The sequence below is a fragment of the Geotrypetes seraphini genome, chromosome 5 (genome assembly GCF_902459505.1).
Source record: "Geotrypetes seraphini chromosome 5, aGeoSer1.1, whole genome shotgun sequence".
Lineage (NCBI taxonomy): Eukaryota > Metazoa > Chordata > Amphibia > Gymnophiona > Dermophiidae > Geotrypetes > Geotrypetes seraphini.
Genome location: NC_047088.1, coordinates 127,294,543 through 127,317,333, shown reverse-complemented (window position 1 = coordinate 127,317,333; position 22,791 = coordinate 127,294,543). Strand labels below are relative to the sequence as shown.

At 47.7% G+C, this 22,791-nt stretch overlaps 1 protein-coding gene across 1 annotated transcript in view; it reads left to right on the top strand.

The window, feature by feature from the left end:
- Positions 1-22,791, top strand: part of LRRFIP1 (LRR binding FLII interacting protein 1) — a 296,086-nt gene that overhangs the window by 194,251 nt on the left and 79,044 nt on the right. Inside the window, exon 4 of the mRNA XM_033946260.1 lies at positions 7,787-7,957. Coding sequence (XP_033802151.1) covers positions 7,787-7,957 — 171 coding nt within the window. The remainder of the gene's footprint in view (positions 1-7,786; positions 7,958-22,791) is intronic.

Sequence of the window (22,791 nt, the reverse complement as noted above, 5' to 3'; positions counted from 1 at the left end):
CTGCTCTCCCCCACCCCAAACCTCCGCTTTATTTCTTACCTCCCCCCCTAAAGATCCTCAAAACCCCCACCATGAAGCCTCACCTATGGATCCTTTTTCTCCTCATCTGCTCATCCTCCAATATCTCCTTCTGCCTGTACCCACCCCCCCCCCAACTTACTGAACTCCATCGCTGTCAGCCCCATCTACCCTGGTACTAAAATCCCCACACTTTTGCGCACCAGAAGTAACCCCTCCAAAAAACCCCCCCGAAGTATCAATCGCGCCTCCCTAAAGCCCATACCCCCTGCCAACCTTCCCAACCATACCTCAGACTCTCTCACCCCAGTCCCATCTCTATACTGTAACGCCAGATCCGCATGCAACAAAACCCAAATTTTGAAGGATCTTCTTGAAGATCTTAACCCCGGTTTCTTATTCATCACTGAAACTTGGATCGCAAAAGATGATATATTCTCTCAAAATGAACTCTGTCTTCACGGATACCAAGGCCTCTTCTCCCCTAGAACTAACCGAAAAGGAGGTGGCCTGGCTCTCCTCCATAAATCATTCTTCGACGTCCAGCTCCTTGAAAAGGGTTGCCATGCTTCCCTAGAATACATGCTCGCCTCTGTCAATGACGAGCTCCATCCGCACCCACTAGGCATCCTGCTTTTATACCGCCCACCTTCATCCCCCTGGAACAAATCCTCCGACCTCGTCCTCGAATCCATTACAAACGCCTTCCTCAAATTCCAAAGATTACTAATCATTGGGGACATTAATCTTCACATAAATGATACCACCAACAAAGATGCTACTGATCTCAACAACTTCCTCACCTCTTTAGGCTTCCCCCCCTTGGCTCCCTCCCCAACCCATGAAAAGGGGCATGCGTTAGACATCATTAGCTTCATTGACCTCACCGAACACAAAACTTTAATCAGCGACACTCGCTGGGACCCCGTCCCTTGGTCCGACCACTTCCTAGGGGCTTTCTGCCTCCCCATTTTCATGTCCCACCTCGAATCCCCCTCCCGCTCCCCCGATACTATCACCTTCCGAAAGAAAATTACGAGCGACCTGTTCTGGACCAAACTTCTTAACCTACTCACCACCACCCCCAACCCTTCAAGCCCTGAATCTAACTGGCACAATTGGATCACCCTCTCTAAGACCACCTACCACTCCCTCGCTCCCCTATCCACAAAAACTGTCTCCTACTCCCGCAAGGCCCCCTGGTACCTTCCCTACCACAGACAACTAAAGCAGCAATGCCGATCACTGGAACGAAAATGGAAAAAATCCAATTCCCCCACGGACAGACAATCCTGGAGGGCCTCCATTAGGTTCTATAACACCGAATTAAAAAAATCAAGGAAGAACTACTACGGCAACAAAATCTCACGCTCCAACAACCAAAGCAACACCCTGTTCAACATCTGGCGTTCCATATCCTCCAAACACGATTCCTCCCCACTCCCCTCTTCTCCATCCGCGAACGATCTAGCAAAATTTTTCAATGAGAAAGTGTCTACCTTACGAAGCTCCTTCCCCCCCACACCCGATTACAACTCTTTGATGCCCACTACCCTCAACCCCAACTTAACCGAGGTGAACCATATCCCAGCCGACAGATCCTGGACCGCCTTCGAGCCTGTTTCCGACTCTCAGGTCTCTAAGCTCTGCCTCAAGTTAAAAGCCTGCAACTGCTCCTTGGATCCTTTCCCCTCCTACTTATATGAGAATATTCCAACCCAGGCCATCTCATCTCTTACCAAAATCTTAAACTCAGCCCTGCTCTCAGGCCTGTTTTCTACAGAAATGGGACACATTTCCCTGTCCCCACTTCTGAAAAAAGCTGATCTCGACCCCTCCATCCCTTCCAGCTATCGCCCAATAGCTAATATCCCTCTCCTGACCAAAATGCTGGAATCCATCATAGCCACCCAACTCTCATCCTATCTCGAGAGATTCTCCATTCTCCTACCCTACCAACATGGATTTAGACCCAACTACAGCACTGAATCCCTTCTAGCCTCTTTAATCTCAAAGGTCCAACAACTTCACTCCTCCAACAAATTTGCTGTCCTTCTCCAATTCGACCTCTCCGCAGCTTTCGACATTGTCCACCATGACATACTAATCCTCCAACTTTCTGAAATTGGCATAAATTCCACTGTCTTAGATTGGTTCTCAAAATTCTTACGGTCCCGTTCCTACCTCGTTAACATGAAGGGTTCCTCATCCTCCCCTTGGAAACCGATCTGTGGAGTCCCGCAGGGTTCACCTTTATCCCCGATTCTTTTCAATGTCTATATGTCCTCCCTGAAACTCCTCCAACTTTCCACCTCGGAGACACTTTACACCTACGCCGACGACATCCTCGTCCTTATTGAAACCGACTCTAACCTCACCAACCTCTCGGCTAACATCTCATCCTGTATAACAAGTCTACAATCCTGGGCCCTCACTGTTCAAATGAAACTAAATGAGGCCAAAACAAAACTACTTTGGCTCGGCCCAAAACTGGATCAGCTACCCTCCCACATCCCACTTTCCTCTGGCACCAATCTGCAGCTTGAGCACTCTAGTAAAGTTCTGGGAATCATCATTGACTCTACACTGTCCTTTAACGACCACATCAACTCCCTAGTAAAAAAATGCTTTTTCAATCTCCATATGCTAAGAAAAGTTAGATCCTGCTTCCACCAACAACATTTCGCCGTCCTTGTCCAATCCATCATTCTATCCCGACTCGATTACTGCAACTCCATCTTTCTAAGCCTAACAAAGAAAAATCTTCTCAGACTTCAGCGGATTCAGAACACCGCAGCTAAATTAATCTTCGCAAAAGGCAAATTTGACCACGTCTCCCCGCTTCTGTCTAAGCTTCACTGGCTCCCAGTCTTCCTCAGGGTTCGCTACAAATGCGCTTGTCTTACCTTCAAATCTCTTCACGGCATCCTCCCTCCCCTCTTCCCACTATCTTGGCTCTCAAGCACTCACTCCTCCAGATCCACTCAGAAATTCAAACTATCCTTCCCTTCTCTAATTGGCATCTCCCATACAGGAAAACACGGTACTTCCCTCCTCTTCAGGATCACTGAGTTGTGGAACAGCTTTACGGCCCATCTTCGGAGTTCGACCTCCCTCCAACATTTCAGAAAACATCTGAAAACCTGGCTTTTCACCAAAATGTAACCACTTCCTCCCTCTCCACTATTCTATGTACCTCCTCCGTCCTCCTCCGTCCTTGTTCACTTCACCTCTCCCTCCTTCCATTGTAGTTCCTCTTCTTTATTTTTAATCCCTGTAAACCGTGTCGAGCTCCACTTCCGTGGAGATGACGCGGTATATAAACTTAAGGTTTAGTTTAGTTTAGTTTAGTTAAATGTACAGTGCTGCATACACCTTTCAGAGCTATAGAAATAATAAATAGTAGTAGTTACATGATCACACTTTTTAGCTTTGCAGAGCAGCCTAGCTACTGAGTTTTAGAGAGTTTGTAACCATCATAAAGAGGAACTCATTCTACATGTTAACGAATACTTCTCTGTTCAAAGAAGAAAATACTGGAGAAGGACTGCGATTAACTGACAAATTTACATGTGAGAATGGAGTGAGAAAAAAGTGTTTATGAACAACTTGAAAAATTGAGGGTGGACAAAGCCATGGGAATGGATGGGATCCATCCTAGGATATTAAGGGAACTCAGAGAAGTTCTGGCAGGTCCACTTAAAGATTTGCTCAATAATTCCCTGATGGGACTATTTCAGGTCTTGCTGTTTGTGCTACATAGTTCTGGGAATTGATGACATTCACAACTTCGCCATTGATTCCTCTGGGCCAAACAAGTCAACCATTTTTCACACATCCAGATGGCATGGATATCGTCAGCTATTTGTTTCAAAAACAGATAAATATGATTCTCATTAACCAACTTCTTTTTCCACAAATTTCAAGATAACTGCTAATTGCTGTGGATATTAACTGATTTACTGTGATGCTGAACCTCTTTATTTAGGTTTTTAGACAATGGTATATAGCCTTCCTGTGACTAGAGCAGCCTTCCCTTTGGCTGTTCACCAGTGTGAACAGGTCCTTCCTCTGCTTGCACCTCTGATCTTCCATCTGGCCACGATCTCGCAGATCCCTCCTTGTGAACAGGTCCGTCCTCTGTTCTCTCCTTTCATCCTCCATCCAGCCTCATTGTGGCAGGTCCTTCCTTTGCCTTCTCCTTCACGAAGGTTTATTAGGGGTTAGGCTGAAGCCAGCATGAGGGTTACCTGTGAGAGTCTGTTTCTAAGAAGAAAAACCTCAGAGACCAATAACTCTATCCTAGAGCTCCCAGACAGTTGGCAATCCTAGCCTCCTGGGACGAATGGGGGGGCATACTAAAGCACCCTGGGGCAAAATGTGGAGGGGTGAAAGGTGTGGGGTAACAAAAAGTACCCTGGGGTGAAATGTGGAGGGTGTCACACCCATGCTCTCTGTGGACACCCTGAGCCATCAGGTAGTAACATGATGTTTGCTACTGGCGTGGTCCCTTTAGAATTAGGGTATCCTTTCAAGTTGGCCGCCACTAGGCAAATACCTAACTAAGCTTACTCCCAAGGGCTTTGAAGAAACCACGCTTGTCAGAATGGCCTTGGTGCTTTTATTCGGCCACCGGCTGTAGAATCACTGTGCCACTCCAGGTTTTCCTGGTAGCATGAACAAAATACAAAACCAAACAGAGAAATTTATTTTCACTCATTATCACTCAGTAATCAGCTCTGAGCTTGCTTGGTAAACCATATACAGTCATTAGCTCTTCATGAGGCTTGGAGGTGAAACAGTTGGCAAAAATAACTTTTCACTGTAGAGCTACAGAGGAGACATTCCCATTCATACTGTGACATATTGTGACATACTGTGTTTTCCTACCAGAGAGTTGCGTGGGGACAGAAATCCCACCCATCCCCACCCATCCCCATCAAAGTCCCACCCGTCCCCGTGAGGAATCCTTCCATCCCCAACCGTCCCCGCGAGGAATCCCCTCCGTCTCCGCCCGTCCCTATAAACTTCAGAAATAGTTATTTCATTTAATTATGCTACTGAATTAAAGGCTCTGGTAGAAACCCATTTACAAATAAGCAGAGACTTTATTAATTTGGAAATATTAATTGGGAGGAATACATACTTTGTAAACAGGTTTCTACCAGAGCCTCTAATGTTTATAAATTTTTATCAACACAACTAATATACTACTTTATCCTGAAGGAAAAAAAATATATATAATTTTTTTCCTACCTGTGTTGCCTGGTTTCTGCTTTCCTCATGTTCTCATTCAATTCCTTCCATCCACTATCTCTCTTCTCTCTGCGTCTTCCATTTGCTCTGTTACTGTGCCTCTCCCTTTCTCCCCCCTTCCAAATTGGTCTGACACCCATCTTCCCTCCGCTTCCCCCATAGTCTGGCATCTTTGTCTTCTTCCCTGCCAGCGTCTTCACCCCACTCTCTCTTCCCCATTTCCCTTCAGCGTCTTCTCCCCACTCTCTTTCCTTTCAGCATCCTTCTCCCTCCATCTTCCCCATGTCCTGTCAGCGTCCTTCTCCTTCCTCTGTCTTCCCCATGTGCTTTCAGTATCCTTCTCTCCCCTCTCTTCCCCATGTCCTTTCAGTGTCCTCCCCCCTGTCTTCCCCTCGTCCTTTCAGCGTCCTTCTCCCCCCGTCTTCCCCATGTCCTTTCAGCATCCTTTTCCCCCATCTGTCTTCCCCATGTGCTTTCAGCGTCCTTCTCCCCCCTCTGTCTTCCCCAGTGCTTTCAGCGTCCTTCTCCCCCTCTGTCTTCCCCAGTGCTTTCAGGCTCCTTTTCCACCCTCAGTTTTACCCATTTCCTTTAAGCATCTTTTTCTCTCCACTCCACCTTTCCTCCCTTCCTGCCCCTTACCTTCGTGGCGCTTCCCCGCCCGCCCGACAACAGAACAGGCCCAGTCCGACAAACCTCCCTGTCCTGAATCCAGCTGCTGTAAGAAGGTAATTTAGATTCACGGCTACAGGGCAGGGAGTTTTGTCGGATCGGGCCTGTTGTCGGTCGGTCGGTCGGGGAAAAGCGGCACGAAGGTAAAGGGATCTGGCCGGCATTGCACCCCCCTAAGGCTGCCCCAGGGTGGACTGCCCCCTCCTGCCCCCCTCTTGGTACGTCACTGCCTTGAATTTATCCTACCTGCCCTGCCGCAGCACACAGCCGGCCGGAAGTCTTCCCGAAGTCAGCGCTGACTTTGCTTAAGCCCTCCCTCCGACGTCCGCACTGACATCATGGAAGACTTCCAGGTCAGCTGTGTGCTGCAGCAGGGCAGGTAAGGAAAAGAAGACGAGCCTCGCGGCTCGAGTGCATCCAACCCCGCAGGAACCCCACGACCCTAGGGGGCATCCCAACGGGATCCCTGCGACCCTAGGGGGTGTCCCCACGGGATCCCCGTGACCCGAAGGGGGGAACCCGCGGGTCCTGCGGGATTCCCATCATCCCCGTTCCCGTGCAGCTCTCTATTTCCTACCATGCACTCTCTCCAGCTGAGCTGGACTTTCTACCTAGTCACGAACAGATTTTACCCTGAGAGGGTTAATCTCCTTTTCCCTACACGGCATGCAGGCTCATTTAATTACCTAGTTGCTATGGCAATTACTACACAGCTGGGCTCTTGCACGGAGTCCTGAAACCAGGAACCTCTGGGTTTAAACTGGCTAGAATTACAGCCTAGCGTTTGGTTCAGCTGTGAAAATGTCCTGAAGAGATTACTGTGTCTTTCACAAATTCCAGCAAACCAGCATGTGAAACTGGAGTACAGGATTACATTCCTTGATAACTCCCACCATCATTAGCTCAATGAGCAAACATAAAAATACAACCAGAAAGAAAACCCTTTCCACAGATCTTTTCCCAGTGTGTTCAGCTCTCCATTTCCTCTGGCCAGCTTTCCTGCATAGCCCTACTTTTTTCCACCACCATTGGCTCTGGGGGAAGGAATTCTGTAGCCAAATTACCAGCCTGTTCCTCCCAGTCAGTGCTGTATCTCCCAGTCAGTGCTGAGGAACTGCTCTGCATGGTCTGAGGCCAGCTCAGCCCCATCCTGTCTCTGCTCTCGCCCTGCTTGTTCTGCCCCTCCTCCTTCCTCCCCTTGCTCTCTGATGAGCCTGGCTTTAAGCTGAGGGAAAGAAACCACTCCCCCTTGGCTTTGGATGGGGGAAGGGAATTCCTTCCTCAGACCATGCCGTTTCTCTGAGGGGAAACTGCTTGTGAGCTTTCTGCCTTACAGGCATTGGACAATAGCAAGGCAGATTCTTCCTGCCTGGCTTTGGGACTGCTTCAGGTAAGTCTAAGCTATCCTGTTCTATTTCCATTTCTTCATTGTTACTCACAGGGTAGTCAGCTAATTTATTGTCCTGGGCACTGACCTGGTCAGCCTTTCTGCACCGTGGTTTGTATACTTTCCTTCCTTTCCCTGTGGCAAACCTTGGGAAAGACGTCCATTTGTCACAAGGGGCAAAACATCCTGGGAGCGAAGGTGTGGGGACAAACATTCCCGGGGTGAAATATGGAGGTCGATAAACACGTTAAGCCCAGATATTAGCATATTTTATTAAAAGTGCCCATATATTATTAAATTTTCTATGATGTCATATGACTCTCAACACATCGATGTTGACTTCTTCTTTGTAATCTACTCAGGATCCAAATGGAATAAAGTGAAATACAAGTCCTCAGCATAGCATAGCATAGAATAAAATAGACTAATCATCCATGTTGTGTTTTATTGCTGCAGGACTTGCTGACTGAAACAGAAGAGAAATATAAAAAGGCTATAGTGTCCAATGCTCAGTTGGATAATGAGAAAACAAACTTCATGTATCAGGTGGATTCTCTGAAGGATGTTCTATTGGAGCTAGAAGAACAGCTGGCAGAGTCCAAGAGGCAATATGAGGAGAAAAGTAAAGTAAGTGCAGAAAAATGAATACAAAGATAAAGAAGAGAATTTGGAACATTCCAAATTTTCAGTGATTTTTTTTATTTTTTTTTGGATTGACATTTTGGATCCGTTACTCAAAGGATTTATGATTTTTAACTTTTGAGAGTTATGCTCCTAAATTGGCCTCTTAAAAAACTTACTATGGCTGAGTGCCTAAACTCATACTTAGATTTTCACTAAACTAAATATAGGAGCATAAAAAATGGATAGCAACAGGGATGGATTTAGGAGCTTTGTACTGATTTCAGTAGTAGGCTCATAAATCTAAGCAAATTGATTGTGGGCTTAAATATATGAGTCTTAGCATAAGTTAAGTTGAATTTATAGCTGAAAATTAAGCTCCCAAGTTTGATTAAAAATAAGGAACAAGTTTAGGAGACTAACAGGAACATAAATTTAATAACCCAGCATTTTTTGAACATCGGGCTCCCAATTTAACTAGTAGAAATGAGCTTTTCTTTATCAAAGAAATTGGATTCCATATGATAGCTATTGATTCCCATTAACCGTGAATCAGCCAAAGAGTGTCTTCAGAACCTGAGCTCTCTCCAACTTTTCTGCAAACATCTGAAGACCTGGCTATTCTCAAAAATCTGATACTTACTCCATCCCCGACATTCTAAGCCCTCTAAAACTCTTTATACCTGGACCTCTAACCCTTATTGTAGTTCCTTTCTATCCCATCCCCTGTAAACCTCTAGCTTTCATTGTTGTTCCTTTCTATCCCTTCTCCTGTAAACCGTGCCGAGCTCTACGAATGTGGAGATGATGCGGTATACAAACCTAAGATTTAGTTTAGTTTACTTTAGTTAAATACAGTGGTGCCTCGCATAACGAACGCCTCGCACAGCGAACGCTGCGCACAACGAACTTCATGTCTTGCTTCCTACAACGAACTTCGTTTCACACAACGAAGTCGCCCGAGCTGCATCCTTCCGCGCAGGCACTGCGCTTAACTGCCCTCTCTCCGCCTGGCTCCCTGTGCAGTGGCGGACCGTCGGCTCGCAGGGGCCCGGCGCCTACTGCTGATGCGTTGGGGGGGGCGGAGCTACTCTCGCCGCTTCCCCGATGCTAGAAAAAAAAAAAAAAAAAATGAACAGTTAAGTCCCAGTTTTTGCCGCTGAGACTCTGCCCTCTCTCACTGTAAAATTAGACTCTACTTAGTCTGTCTTTAAATTTAAAAAATGTGTGTTGTTTTAAAAAACAATTATGTTTTTAGATGTATCTAAATAAAAATAATAACAAAAAATTTATCTTTTTTTATGTCATCTTAGCATTTTTATGCTACAGAACGAATTATTTTTTTTAACATGTATTGTTATGGGAAAACGCGTTTCACATAACGAACTTTTCGCATAACAAACTTGCTCCTGGAACCAATTAAGTTTGTTGTGTGAGGCACCACTGTAATTCCAAACTTCTCTTCTAAGGGCTAGTCAACACGGCTTTAGGAAAGGGAAGTCATGTCTGACAAATTTACTTCAATTCTTTGAGAAGATGAACAAACGATTGGATAGTGGAAATCCAGTGGATATAGTTTACTTGGATTTCCAGAAAGCGTTTGACAAGGCTTATGAGAAAACTATTGAGCCATGGAATAGGAGGAGAAGTGCACAGATGGATTGGCAAATGGCTCGAGAACAGAAGGCAGAGGGTTTGCATTAATGGGCAATTCTCGGACTGGGAGAGAGTGACCAGCGGGGTGCCCCAGGGTTCGGTTCTTGGGCCTATCTTGTTTAATATTTTTATAAACAACCTTGAAGAGGAAACAACATGCAATGTAACAAAGTTTGCAGATGATACAAAAATATGTCGGGTGGTTGGCTCTCTAGGGGACTGCGAGGATCTCCAGAAGGATCTAAACCAGCTGGAAACTTGGGCGAAAAAGTGGCAGATGAATTTTAACATAGACAAATGCAAGGTGATGCATCTAGGAAAGAAAAACAAAGAACATGAGTATAAGATGTTGGGGGTGACATTAGCCAAATGTGAACAAGAAAGGGATTTGGGGGTACTGATAGACAGAACCCTAAAGCCTTCGGCTCAATGTGCGGCGGCGGCGAAGAAAGCAAGCAGAATGTTGGGCATGATTAAGAAGGGGATCACGAGCAGATCGGAAGAGGTCATAATGCCACTTTACAGAGCAATGGTCAGACCTCACTTGGAATACTGTGTCCAGCACTGGTCTCCATACCTTAAGAAGGATATAACTCTGCTGGAGAGGGTGCAGAGGCGAGCCACGAAACTAGTCAAAGATATGGAAAATTTGAGCTACAAAGAACGCCTCATAAAACTGGGACTATTCACCCTCGAGAAGAGAAGATTGCGAGGGGATTTGATAGAGACTTTTAAAATATTAAAGGGTTTTGATAAAATAGACCATTTTTGGAGGTGACACGGACAAGGGGTCATAGCCTGAAACTGAGTGGCAGCAGGTTTAGGACAAATGTTAGGAAGTTCTGTTTCACACAGCGAGTGGAGGAGGTAGTGGCGGAGACTACTGTTCCGAGTTTCAAGCGCAAGTTGGATGCACACCTTCTTGCAAATCATATTGAGGGATACGGGAAATCCGGGTCTCCAAAAAGGAGAACCTAAATGGGCCACCGCGTGCGCGGATCGCCGGACAAGATGAACCACGGTCTGATCCAGTGAAGGCATTTCTTATGTTCTTATGTTCAATGGAGAACAGCTCCTTCTGCAAGTGAACTCACAAGGTGTGTTCTGATCTGATCTGCTTTATTTTGTTATTTTCGGGTATTTTTTCTGTCAGTTTTTGAGTTTCTTTGTGGCTTCGGTGTTTGGTGTTCCCCTTCTTGGTCTTATTCCACCAGGGAAAGGACGTACCATATTTTTTTGCTCCATGAGATACACCTGACCATAAGACACACCCTAGATTTAGAGTAGGAAAATAAGAAAACAAAACATTTTGAACCAAATTGTGTACTAATATATACCAGGCTCTGCACCCAGCCCCCCTCACTCCCTGCCAGGCTCTGCACCCAACCCCATACTCCTTGCCAGGGTCTGCACCCTGCCCTCCCTCCCCTACTAATTGTAATGCAATTGTTTCCTTTCATTTTTCATATACACACTGCAGATATAAATTCTCAAAACTGACACATTTCAATCACTAAATTGAAAATAAAATAATTTTTCCTACATTTGTTTTCTGGTGATTTAATTCATTTCTGGTTGGACTTCCTTCTGACTGTGCATCCATCATTTCTTTCACAATCCAGCCCCATCCCCTTTGGGTCCAGGTCTCTATCTCTTTTCCCTCTGCTTACCATCCCCAAATCCAGTGTCAGTTCTCCTTTGTACCTACCACCACCTTTGTTCCAGGTCTCCCTCCTCTGTTATGATCTTGCATCTCTCTGTTCTTCCTCAGGGTCTTTCTCCCTCTGTCTCTTCTGTCTGCACCTACCATAGTCCAGCATCTGCCTCCTGTCTTTCCCCTTTGGTCCAGGCCTCTCTTTCTCTCTCTATCTTTCTTCTGCTAACAACCCTTCATTCCATCTCATCCCCCTATCCAGCATTTGTTCTTTCTTCTAGGTCTTTCTCTGCTTTCTCTCTTTCTCCTTCCTTCCTCCCTCCTGGCCCAGAATCTTTCCACCTCTCTGCAGTCTCTCTCTCTCTCTCTTCCTTCTATACACCCCCAACATCTGCCCACCCCTTTGTTTCAGCTTTCTCCCTCTCTCTATCTTCCTTCTGCTAATATTTTGAGTGTTTCCCCTTTCTACCCCCTCTAGTCCAGCATCTGCCTTGTCTTCAAGTCTCTTTTCCCATCCCTCCTCAAGGTCCTTTGGAAGCCTCCTCTCACTCTTACCCTCAGATCCTGCGTCCCGCCAGGGCCCTCGCATTGGGTGGGGCTTTACCTCCAAGCTGCTTCCCGCACCCAGTGAGAGAGGTCGTCTTCCGCACTGTGACCGCCGCTGAGCTAATTACGGCAGCTAATTATGGAACCTATAGTGTCCAATGCTCAGTTGGATAATGAGAAAACAAACTTCATGTATCAGGTGGACACTCTGAAGGATGTTCTGTTGGAGCTAGAAGAACAGCTGGCAGAGTCCAAGAGGCAATATGAGGAGAAAAGTAAAGTAAGTGCAGAAAAATGAATACAAGGATAAAGAAGAGAATTTGGAATATGAATAAATTGTTGGTGAAAAAATATCTAGGCCTATAACACCCAGTAAATTGAAACATTCCAAATTTTCTGTGATTTTTTTTGTATTGACTTTACATTTAAACATTTTCGGACCCGTTACTGAAAGGATTTATGATTTTTAACTGTTGAGAGTTATGCTCCTAAATTGGCCTCTTAAAAAACTTACTATACCTGAGTGCCTAAACTCATACTTAGATTTTCAGGGTGGGACCATGGCAGAGGCAATGTGCTTCGGAGGCCAACAGCAGCCTGCTAGGTGCGCTCTGAAGGCTGCTGTAATTAGCTCAGCTGCGGTCACAGCGTGGAAAACAACCTCTCTCACTAGATGCGGGAAGCAGCTTGGAGGTAAGGCCCCACTCATCGCGAGGACCCCGGTGGGACGCTGGATCTGGACAGCCGTAATTAGCTTTAAAGGAAGAAATCTGGAGGATGCTGAGGGAGAATCTGAGGAAGACAGCCGGGTGCTCACTGATGCTAGGGAGAGCCATATCGGGCACGGGCATTTAAAAAGGTATGACGGGTGGGGGGTGGCGTATTTTAAAAAAAAGGTATCTTGGCTGCATAAGACGCACCGAAATTTCCACCCACTTTTGGGTGGAAAAAAGTGCCTCTTATGGAGCAAAAAATATGGTAGTCCCAAAAAATATGGTAGTCCCAAAAAATATGGTAGTTGACAGTTGCTCCCAGGACAATCTGAGTACCTGGAGAGCCAGCTTGCTTGGGGTCTCTTTTGGAGCTCGGAGTCCATACTCCTGAGAGTTGGCTGGTTTGCTGATTTATCAGAGGCTTGAACTCAGGTTGTAGGGTTCCTGAGTAAGAACCCTCTGGGTATCAGGGAACCAGCTGCATAGTTTCTTCCCCCATCATGTTGTCCAGATTTTCAGAGGTGGGAGACAATGGTTGAGGTCCTTTTGATCGGCAGCCTGAAGATTTCCATCAACGGTTGTGTTCTTGACAATCTCTGAGGCAGAAAGGCACCAGAAGTCAGAATGAGTGCTCCCATTATTCCCTATGTGGAGCTTCCAGGGGGTGCGGGGGGGGGGGGATCCTGAAAATTTCATTTTTAATGGTTTCTGAGGTTAGGGTTAGGTTCCCCATCACTGATTTGCTCCTCCAAAACCCTAAAATTGCTATTTTTCATTTTTTGCTTTGGCACCAATGACCTGTTTTTGGCATGAATTTTCTGGCAGTGGCCATCTTGGATTTTTAGCTATCTTTTTTAAACTTATTTTTTTCAATGGGGGGAAGGGGGTGAAAATGATTCTTAAGTATTTTATTGTTGGATGTAAGTGCTGTTTTTTTTAAATAACGTGAAAATTAATTCCTATATGCACTGTTTTTGGTTTGAAAATGAATAAAGATTTAAAAAATATAAATAAACTACTTTTTTTCTGCCTCAAAACCACTTGTTTTGCCCAGAGATCACCAGGCCAGTTGAGCCCCAATTCCCAGACTTAGGGCTCCTTTTACAAAGGTACGCTAGCAATTTTAGCGCATGCACTGGATTAGCGTGCGCTATAGTACGTGCTAGCCGAAAATCTACTGCCTGCTCAAAAGGAGGCGGTAGCGGCTAGCGCACAGGGCAATTTAGCGTGCGTTATTCCGCACGTTAAGACCCTAGCGCACCTTCGTAAAAGGAGCCCTTAGTGGCTGAAGAGCGGCTGTGTTCCATGGGGCATGAGAGGAAGAGTGGTAGTTTCGGGCTCAACCCTGTTCAATCCTCCAAGATTTGGAACCTCCGGTCAATGGGGAAAAGATCCTGCTCAAAAGTCATGAGCAGCGAGGAAGCTGTAATTCCTCAGTTGGGGGTAGTACAAAAGACCTCTGGTCCTCTGATGCAAGGCTTTTCCAATTTTGTCAACCTGTTATTGAAAGCCCAGGAAGTGCTATGCTGCCCATGAGCATGCCAACTCTGCCTCAGGTGGATCCATGTCCCAAGCTGGCATCTTTATTTATTTATTTATTCAATTTTTTTAGCCCGTCCTCCCAAAAGAGCCCAGAACGGGTTACAATGAATATATTGGTGCATTAAAATTATAAGTAAGATAGGTACTTAGAAATTCACTTACTGTCCCGAAGGCTCACAATCTAACTATAAAGTACCAGGAAAAATGACAATTAGAAGAGTAATAAAGAAAGAAAATAGAGATAGAGGAGAAAAATAAGAAAATAAACATACTAATAAGATTACAATGATCTAAAGGAATTTGAAAGGTTAAAAAGAGGGGAGATAAGAATAGATGCAGAGGGAGAACCGTTGAAGCAATAGAATTCTGGGGAAATTTAAATGAAATTTGAATGATAAAATAAAACAAAATAAGTGGTAAAACAATAAGTGAGATTAAAAAATATATCATAAACTAAAAAGAAGTGAAAATAAAATCAAAACAGTCAAAACTGAAGTCCAGCTTGAACGGGCCCCCGAGCCAACCGTTGGTCTGATGGCCGAACTGCAGCCCTCCTCCGTCGGCTCTCCCCTGCTGGAATGGGGGAGGAGCGAAGACAGTGTCGGGTGCCCCGCTGGAACGGGCCCCCGAGCCGACCATTGGTCCAATGGCCGGACTGCAGCCCTCTTCCGTTGGCTCTCCCCTGCTGGAATGGGGGAGGAGCGAAGACAGTGTCGGGTGCCCCACTGGAACGGGCCCCCGAGCCGACTGTTGGTCCGATGGCCGGACTGCAGCCCTCCTCCGTCGGCTCTCCCCTGCTGGATTGGGGGAGGAGCGAAGACAGTGTCGGGTGCCCCGCTGGAACGGGCCCCTGAGCCGACCGTTGGTCCGATGGCCGGACTGCAGCCCTCCTCCATCGGCTCTCCCCTGCTGGAATGGTGTTAGATGGTGTTACAGGGTTTGGTTTTGGTCTTTTACTTTTCCCATCTGTAGCAAATACAGTATCCAATGTAAGTTCTTTTCTTGAAGCCATCTGAAATCACTTTAGTTAAACTGAAGGGATTAAATAGTTATAAAATCTTTAGTGAGAATGTCCAGGGAGAGGAGCTCTGCACTCAAACTGCCATCCTCCTCGCCTCGAAGTTCCGGAATCTCTGCCTCATACCATACCAGCTCCTAGTATCGGTGACCCTTTGGACCAGCATTGGGAGGATTGAAAGTCTCTTTCCATGCCCTTAGCATCTCAGGGTTCCTCTGCATCTGTGAACAATTTTCGATCCCTTTCGGGGGATAGTGGTGAAGAGGCAGGGGTGGCTGCAGATCACGGGAATGATCCCTTTTCAAATTGGCTTCTGTCTCATATGTCATTTCTGACACAATATCTGACTTAAAGCTTGATGTACTGCAGCCCTCCTCTCAGTGCTCTGTTATGAGTAGTACTAATACACAGAAAACCTTTTTCCTGCTCATCCTGACATCACCTCCTTAGTTACTGACCAGTAACTGGCTTTGCCTGAGGGCTCTCTCAAAGTAGCTAAAGCCATGTCTCACTTCTATCTGATGGTGCCAGACTTCCGATAGCTGTTTTCACAGCCAAAAGTGGACTCTGCAGTTGAACAAGTCACCAAGTGCACCTCCCTTCCTAATGAAGGCAGTGTGTTGTTGAAGGATGCAAAGACCATAAGGTGGATGTGGTCCTTAAAAGATAATTTGAAGCTCTGACTTTGGGGATCAAAGCAGCAGCAGCTGCCGCCTCCTTGGCATGGGCCTGTTACACCAGATTGCAGACTTGTCCCCACATGATTAAGGAGGGAGTGGATTATGTGGCCAATGCTCTGTATGACATCATTAGAGTCCTCAAGGTTTCGTCTTACTCTGTTTCTGCCCGCCACATTCTCAGTGGGCAGGCAACTCAGCTTCTAAGGCCTATCTCAGCAGATTACCCTTCAAAGGGTAGATGTTTTTTGGTAAAGGTTTGGACAACCTCATGGCCAGTTCAGTAGATTGCCATCTTAAATCCCTCCTATCAGTCTTCTTCTCAGATCTGTGGTCTAGACAGAAATTTGACAGTTACTGGAGTCAGCAATTCTCAGGTTCTTGCGCTGGTTCAACCTCCAAAAAAACCACAATGACGTCTAGAAGACAGCTGTCCTTCCCCGCACCGGCGGGCAGCTGTTGGCTTTCGGGAGAGAATGAGAACAGATTTCTTCAGACTGTTGGGTTCAGGAGGATTACAAGATTGAGTTTTCTCGTCCCCCTTGTGACAAACCCTCTGACTTTGTCCCAGGGATTGGGGAAAGGAAAGAACGGTCCCTGGTCAGAAGAGCTGACCAAGTAAATAGTAAGGAGTTAGAGTGGGCTGACTATCCCTCAAACCCTGAATCAGCTAATAAAAGGCAGCAGTATAGTGTTCCACAGCAGTATGGGCCTTCCAGGTTTAAAAGAAGTAGAAAACCTAGTAGGGTTCATGAGGACAGGAAATGGAGACATTTCCTTTAAGGAACGCTCAGCCCTGGTTACCCAGTAGGTGTAATCAGGCCTACTACCTGGATGAGCTGGAGCCAAGCCTCTTTCCCAGGAGAGGACGGGGGTTGGGTCCATTTAAGCTCAGTGCTCTGAGAGCAAAGGAGAGGGAGAACTGGCAAGACAGACAGCAGTAGAACAGACCTGAGGAAAGCTGGAGATGGAAGGGAGAAATCATTCCCCTCACACAGGCATTAGCCACAATGTGGAAATGGCTGAAGAACTGCCAGGCATGAGCTCAGACCCTGTGCCTATTTCCATAAAATTAATGGATACCTCTAACCCTTTTGGGGAAATACATGCAGGTCCAGAAGTTATGGATACCAGTATTTAATAGTGTCTGTAAGCTGTCCAGTGAAGCGTTACCTTGCTAGCATTATGTGTGTTTTCTTGCACGAGGAAACTGTGTACAGCTGACGCTAATCAAGAAGCAAGAGAGATAAGAGCTTCTCCTTAGAATAGCCAGGATTCACTAACTTGCCTGATCGGGCCCAATCCGGGCAGGTCCAACAAATTCAGCAAACTCCAATATGCAGATGAGGACGATCGGAGGAACACCCCCATCTGCAGGCACGGATCGCCATCGGAGTTGGGGTTTTTTTTTTCTTCTTCTATTTTTATAATGAAGGTGGATCTGCTTTTTAAACTACTGAGCGCAGCCAAGGAACCTGAAAAGGCGATCGAGGAACTTTTTGGAGCCCGTGTTTTAACCCACTTAAGCCTGTGGGTTAAAACCATGGGCTTGCAGTGCGGAGAAGGGTGGGAGAGTCGAGGCAGGCAGGCAGGGTGTTCGAGTTTGGGGCTGGAAGGCAGGCATGTTCGGGGCAGGCAGGCATTCGGGGCAGCAGGAGATCAGGGCTGACAGAGCAGAGAGCAGGGCTGCAGAAGGCAGGGCAGTCGCAAAGGGCTTCAGGGAATGGTCCTCAGAAGTCACTTTTTTTGATCGGCCAGCCCAATCGGTGTTGCAGGGTTTTGTTTAGTGAATCGCGTCCCTGCCTACTTTGCAGGTTGTTGCCCTCTTTGCATGTGCGGATCGGAGGATGGTCGGAAGACAGGTAAGTGAATCGGGCTGAGGTCGCTAAGGGGTCGCAAACCAATCGATAACACGATCGGTTTGTTTAGTGAATTTAGGTCAATGTTAGAAGGAAGCTCAAGGAGAGTTCCTAGCTAAAACTGAAAGCTAATCTCAAAATTCCCTGCTGTGTTGTTAACATATGGAATGGCTGAGTTGCATCCTACAACCCCTGACCCCCACCCCCTATTCCCCAATCATCAAGGCTCTCTATCCCTGACAATCCGAGTTTAACCAGCCTAGCAATTGCGACTACACACACAATAATCCACAGACACTTTATTGATGGTAAAACCAGGCCGCAGCTTTGTTTAATGGGAAAACAAAAAATCTAACAATTGTTTCAGCTCCTGAGCTACGAACATTGTGCAATTGACCAATGCAGAACTGTAGTCCCCTGACCCTGCCACGTCAGCAAGAGCCTAGGGGTAGGCATGGACCTCCATGCTCCCATTCCAGGTCAACTGCCTTGAAGAATCTTCACTCACCAGAGCCCACTTCGCCATAGCCACTCATCCCGATGAGCATGTATCTCAATGCCCCCTTTTAAGGATCACCTAACCCGAAGCGTAACCGCTCGCCTGAGCTCGCTTCCAAATAACCAATCATCTTCTGATGATCCAAAACCTTGTAGCTCGGGATTACCGTAGCTGTGACATCCCCAAACACCACACCCCCTGAAACTCATCCACATACCCATAGGTGAGTGAGATGGAAGGCCGCCTCCGAGAAACAGGGTAAAAACCCTGGGCCTCGGAGGCATAAATCCTTATACCCTCCTCCCATAATTCTTTGCTCCTTCCTGCCTGCCAATCCTCTGGCTCACTGATTAGGAAGTCGAGTTTCCTTCGTGCCTCTAGTTGTCCCCGTTGGCTGACTACCCTAACTGCTCGCCTCCATGGGCAACCAACTCGGGCCATCCAGCCCATTGTTACAGCCAAGACAAGCTCTCGGGTTCTTTTTAACATATGGATCTGGAATGGCTGAGTTGCACCCTACAACCCCTGTCCCCCCCCCCCTATTCCCCAATCATCAAGGCTCTCTATCCCTGACAATCCGAGTTTAACTAGCCTAGCAATTGCGACTACACACACAATAATCCACAGACATTTTATTGATGGTAATACCAGGCCGCAGCTTTGTTTATTGGGATATCTCTTTGAGAGAGGCATATAAAGATATAGTTGGATATAAAATAAGCCAGGTGTATACCTAGCAGGGCCTCCGCGTGTGTGGATCGCCGGACTTGATGGACCGAAGGTCTGATCCGGAGATGGCGCTTCTTATGTTCTTATGGGAAAAAAATCAACAATTGTTTCAGCCCCGAGCTACAAACATTATGTAATTGACCATTGCAGAACTGTAGTCCCCTGACCCTGCCACGTCAGCAAGAGCCTAGGGGGTAGGCATGGACCTCCGTACCCCTATTCCAGGTCAATTGCCTCGAAGAATCTTCACTCACCAGAGCTCACTTCACCATAGCCGCTCATCCCGATGAGTGTGGGGGTAGGTATATACCTCATTGCCCCTTTTTAAGGGTCACCTGACCCGAAGCGTAACCGCTCACCTGAGCTCGTTTCTGAATAACCAATCATCTTCTGATGATCCAAAACCTTATAGCTCGAGATTACCGCCACAGTCCTGTAGAACTTACAGGCCCCCCACCCAAAAACAAAGCTGCGATCCAAGGTCCCTGGTATTAAGCACATGCGAGAGACCGGCATGCGGTCACCCATGTCGCCCGCTCTGCCACAAGGAGGGCACTCTGCCCTGCAGCCATGGCACCCGCTCTCCCAGAGCCACAGCAACAGTTGCCAGGGATCTAGCCTTCCCCCATGGGGCATCTGCAACCGGACCTCAGAACGACCCCTCATACCCCAGCTATCCCTATTCCAGGACGAGAACAACCCTACCAGATAAGTCAGCCCAACACCACTCCAGACAGAGGGCTGCCCCAAAGTGCCCTAGGCATCGAACACTATTCTGACAGCTCAGCAAACTGTAGACCCCGAAAAATCCTCCTGTCCCAATCCCCTTGAGACAACCTGAAACAAAACCTACCGACACACGCGCAACTGCCTTACAGGCTCGCCATGCCCTGGCACACTGCCGCAGAATAAGCGTATGCCCACCAGAAGAGAACCTCCTGAGTGCCCAGTTGGAGGACAGCCCCAATAGACAGGACCTGGGCCACACACCATCCTCCACACCTCCCCCCAAAAACCCACTAAGCAGACAATCCAAAAATACCGGCCGGCCCCTAAATTAAAGATACCATGCCAGAGGCGCAATGGGCACCCTTACAAACCCAACACAGGCTGTTGCCATATAGACGGGCCGGAAGACAGAAACCCCCCCCCCAGTAACCCGAGAAAGCCTGCTGAAAATCGGAACAAGACAAAACCTGATCCACACCATACAGACATCAAGATGAGCGAAAGACGAAGATGAAGACGAAGACATCAAGATGAGCGAAAGTTTCCTGGCCCTCCTAGAGGGCCAGGAAACACCCAAGATCCTCAGTCCCAAGGAAAAGGCTGCCAGTGAGAAAACCAGCGAGCCCTACAACCTCTGCCCACCTCAACAGATCCAAAAAAGATCCAAAAAAGAAGATATCTCATCCACCCAGCCAAACCAGGCCATAGTGCCCCAGTACGCCTAACACACACTGGAGAACGGGCAACACTAAAACAACTAACCAAACAAAACTGAACAACATGCTGAAAATAGAACAGACCCAGGATCCCCAGTATACAGTCCACTGCCCCTACCACCAAACTGCCCTGGACTCAGCAACAACCAACTGGTGACCCAAACAAGCCCGATTGCCAACATTCTAGCAGGAACCTAAGTCCAAGAGGTCCGATAACGGCACCACAACGAAAACTTCGAGGTAAAAGTAAGCGAAGCAGAGATCACTCAAACCCTCATGCACTCCCCCTAGAGCGCAGCCAGATGGAAAGGTGCTAGCTCCGCAAAAAAAATCACTTGTCCCAGCAGCAATACTCAACCTGACGAAACCAGCTGATTTGCCAGAAAGACACCACGGACATAGAACCGAGAATGGGGACCGCCCAGAGAAGAAGGAAAAACTCAACCCAATATGCTACAGGAAACAGCAACAATTGCATCCAGATAAGAGGGATCTACCGCCATCCCCAACATAGGTGGAGGTGAGGACCATCCCTAATACAAGACCCCTTGACCGGAACCCAAGAGAGGAGCACCCGACTAGCCAAGCCCCCACCAATCCCCCCCACCCCTGAAGGAAGGTACCCCTCACACAAGTCCACTACAGATCACATGCATAGGGAATGGGCAAGCCACCAACAAACAGCCAAAAGCAGGAAAACTCACCAAGGATCAGCAGGAATCCCAATTCACCAACCTAAGGACCCCCCCTCAAGTAACAGAGTCTACAGCAAGACAAACCATGTGGCGAATGCCAAACCACAACTCCTCCCTCCCCAATGCACAACCAGAAAGAAACCATCCTTCATAGGCCGCTAAGAACTGCACCCCATGGTCCCACCGCAACCAATCGTCACAAAAGTGGCAGGAAAAACCCAGCCACCAATCCCGCTCGCTCTTCCCAATGTCCTCCAGGAGCCAATCCCAACAGGCCAATATACGGGCCTTCCAGCCCCACTGTACTCATGCCCGTCTAGCCCAGCTCTTGGGCTGCCTTAATAACCAGTCAAGGAAACGCCTGGTTGTGCAAATGCACCCCCAACCTTCCCCCCCCAACTAATGTGATACCCATTACCAGGAATACAAATAACCACAGACACTGAAAGCTGAAAAACCCTTGAGTATAAGAACCACTCATAACACTGAACGTGCCCTTCGCCTCAGGCAACAGAGATCGAGTGTGTGTGTGTGGGGGGGGTATGGCAGATACCTGCCTGCCTTTCCAAACAGCGCACCAGCCCACTTAGACCCCACCAATCCATCCACTGACCAGCGCCGACTACAGCCAAGGAGGAATGGACCTCCATAGCAGAAATCCGAAAGACCCTAAATACTCCTAAAAGACCACAACAGACCCAACCAAAGCGGTGAAGCACCACCGGTGAAACAAGCAGCAGACCAACCCTGCCACACCAGAAAAACGTGATACCTGGCAAACCCACCTAGCCAGGCCAAGTGAGCTAAGGCCCAAGGGCTGACAAGGACCTCCCTGCATTCAGAGAGAGTCCCAACCCAAAGAAGGCACACTACATCACCACCTGTCTCTGTGAATCAAAAGCCCACAACACCCCCTGTCCAGCCACAAGAGAGCCACAAGAGAGCCACACAATCCTATTCCCAAAAAACCGCCGGACCTCCCCAGAACTGCAATCCTCCTTCCTGGGGGAAACTGAAAACCCACCACTGAACCATGAAGAGCCACATTAGCTGCCATAGAACAACCCCCATATCCTGCGACCAGTCAGCAAAGGGGTATGCCATGGGTTCCGTGGCACCCCACCATGAACCACCAGTTCCCTATCCAAGCCTCCCGCAGAACCATCCTGGTCCTGCCTCCCGGGAAAACTGAAAACCAGCTACCGAGCCAAAAGGAGCCACATCGGCTACCGCAGGACAGCCCCCCATCCTGCCACCATCTGACAAAAAACGGGTGGCACGGAAACCGTGGCAACCCACCAGCATCCACCGAGTCCCCATCTGAGCCCGGGGGCACCGCAGAGCCACCCCAGTCCTGCACTCCTCCCCCCTGGGGGAACCGCAGAACCGCTCCAGTCCTGCCCCCCAGAGAAACCTAAAACCAGGTATCGAACCCATGTAGAGCCGCATTAGCTGTCGCAGGACAGCCCCCACATCCTGCGATCAGCAGGCAAAAGGGCATGTCGCGTTGCCCGTGACGCCCCAGCAGCAACCACCGGGTTCCTATACAAACCTGGGTCCATATGCAATAGTGCCACCCGCAGCAACCACCGGATCCCTATTCAAAACCTAGTTCCAGATACAGTGGCGCCACCTGCAGCAACCACCTCGCCCCTGTCTGCTGCCACATTTTGCTCACTGAGTCGCAGCATCGATAGGCTAGGAATCGCTCCCAGGATAAGTCCTGGCACCAAGGAGAGCATCTGCTGGGTCGCCTGTCATCGCCCTGAAAAGAAGCAGAAAGAACAGCAGCAACAAGCACTATCCC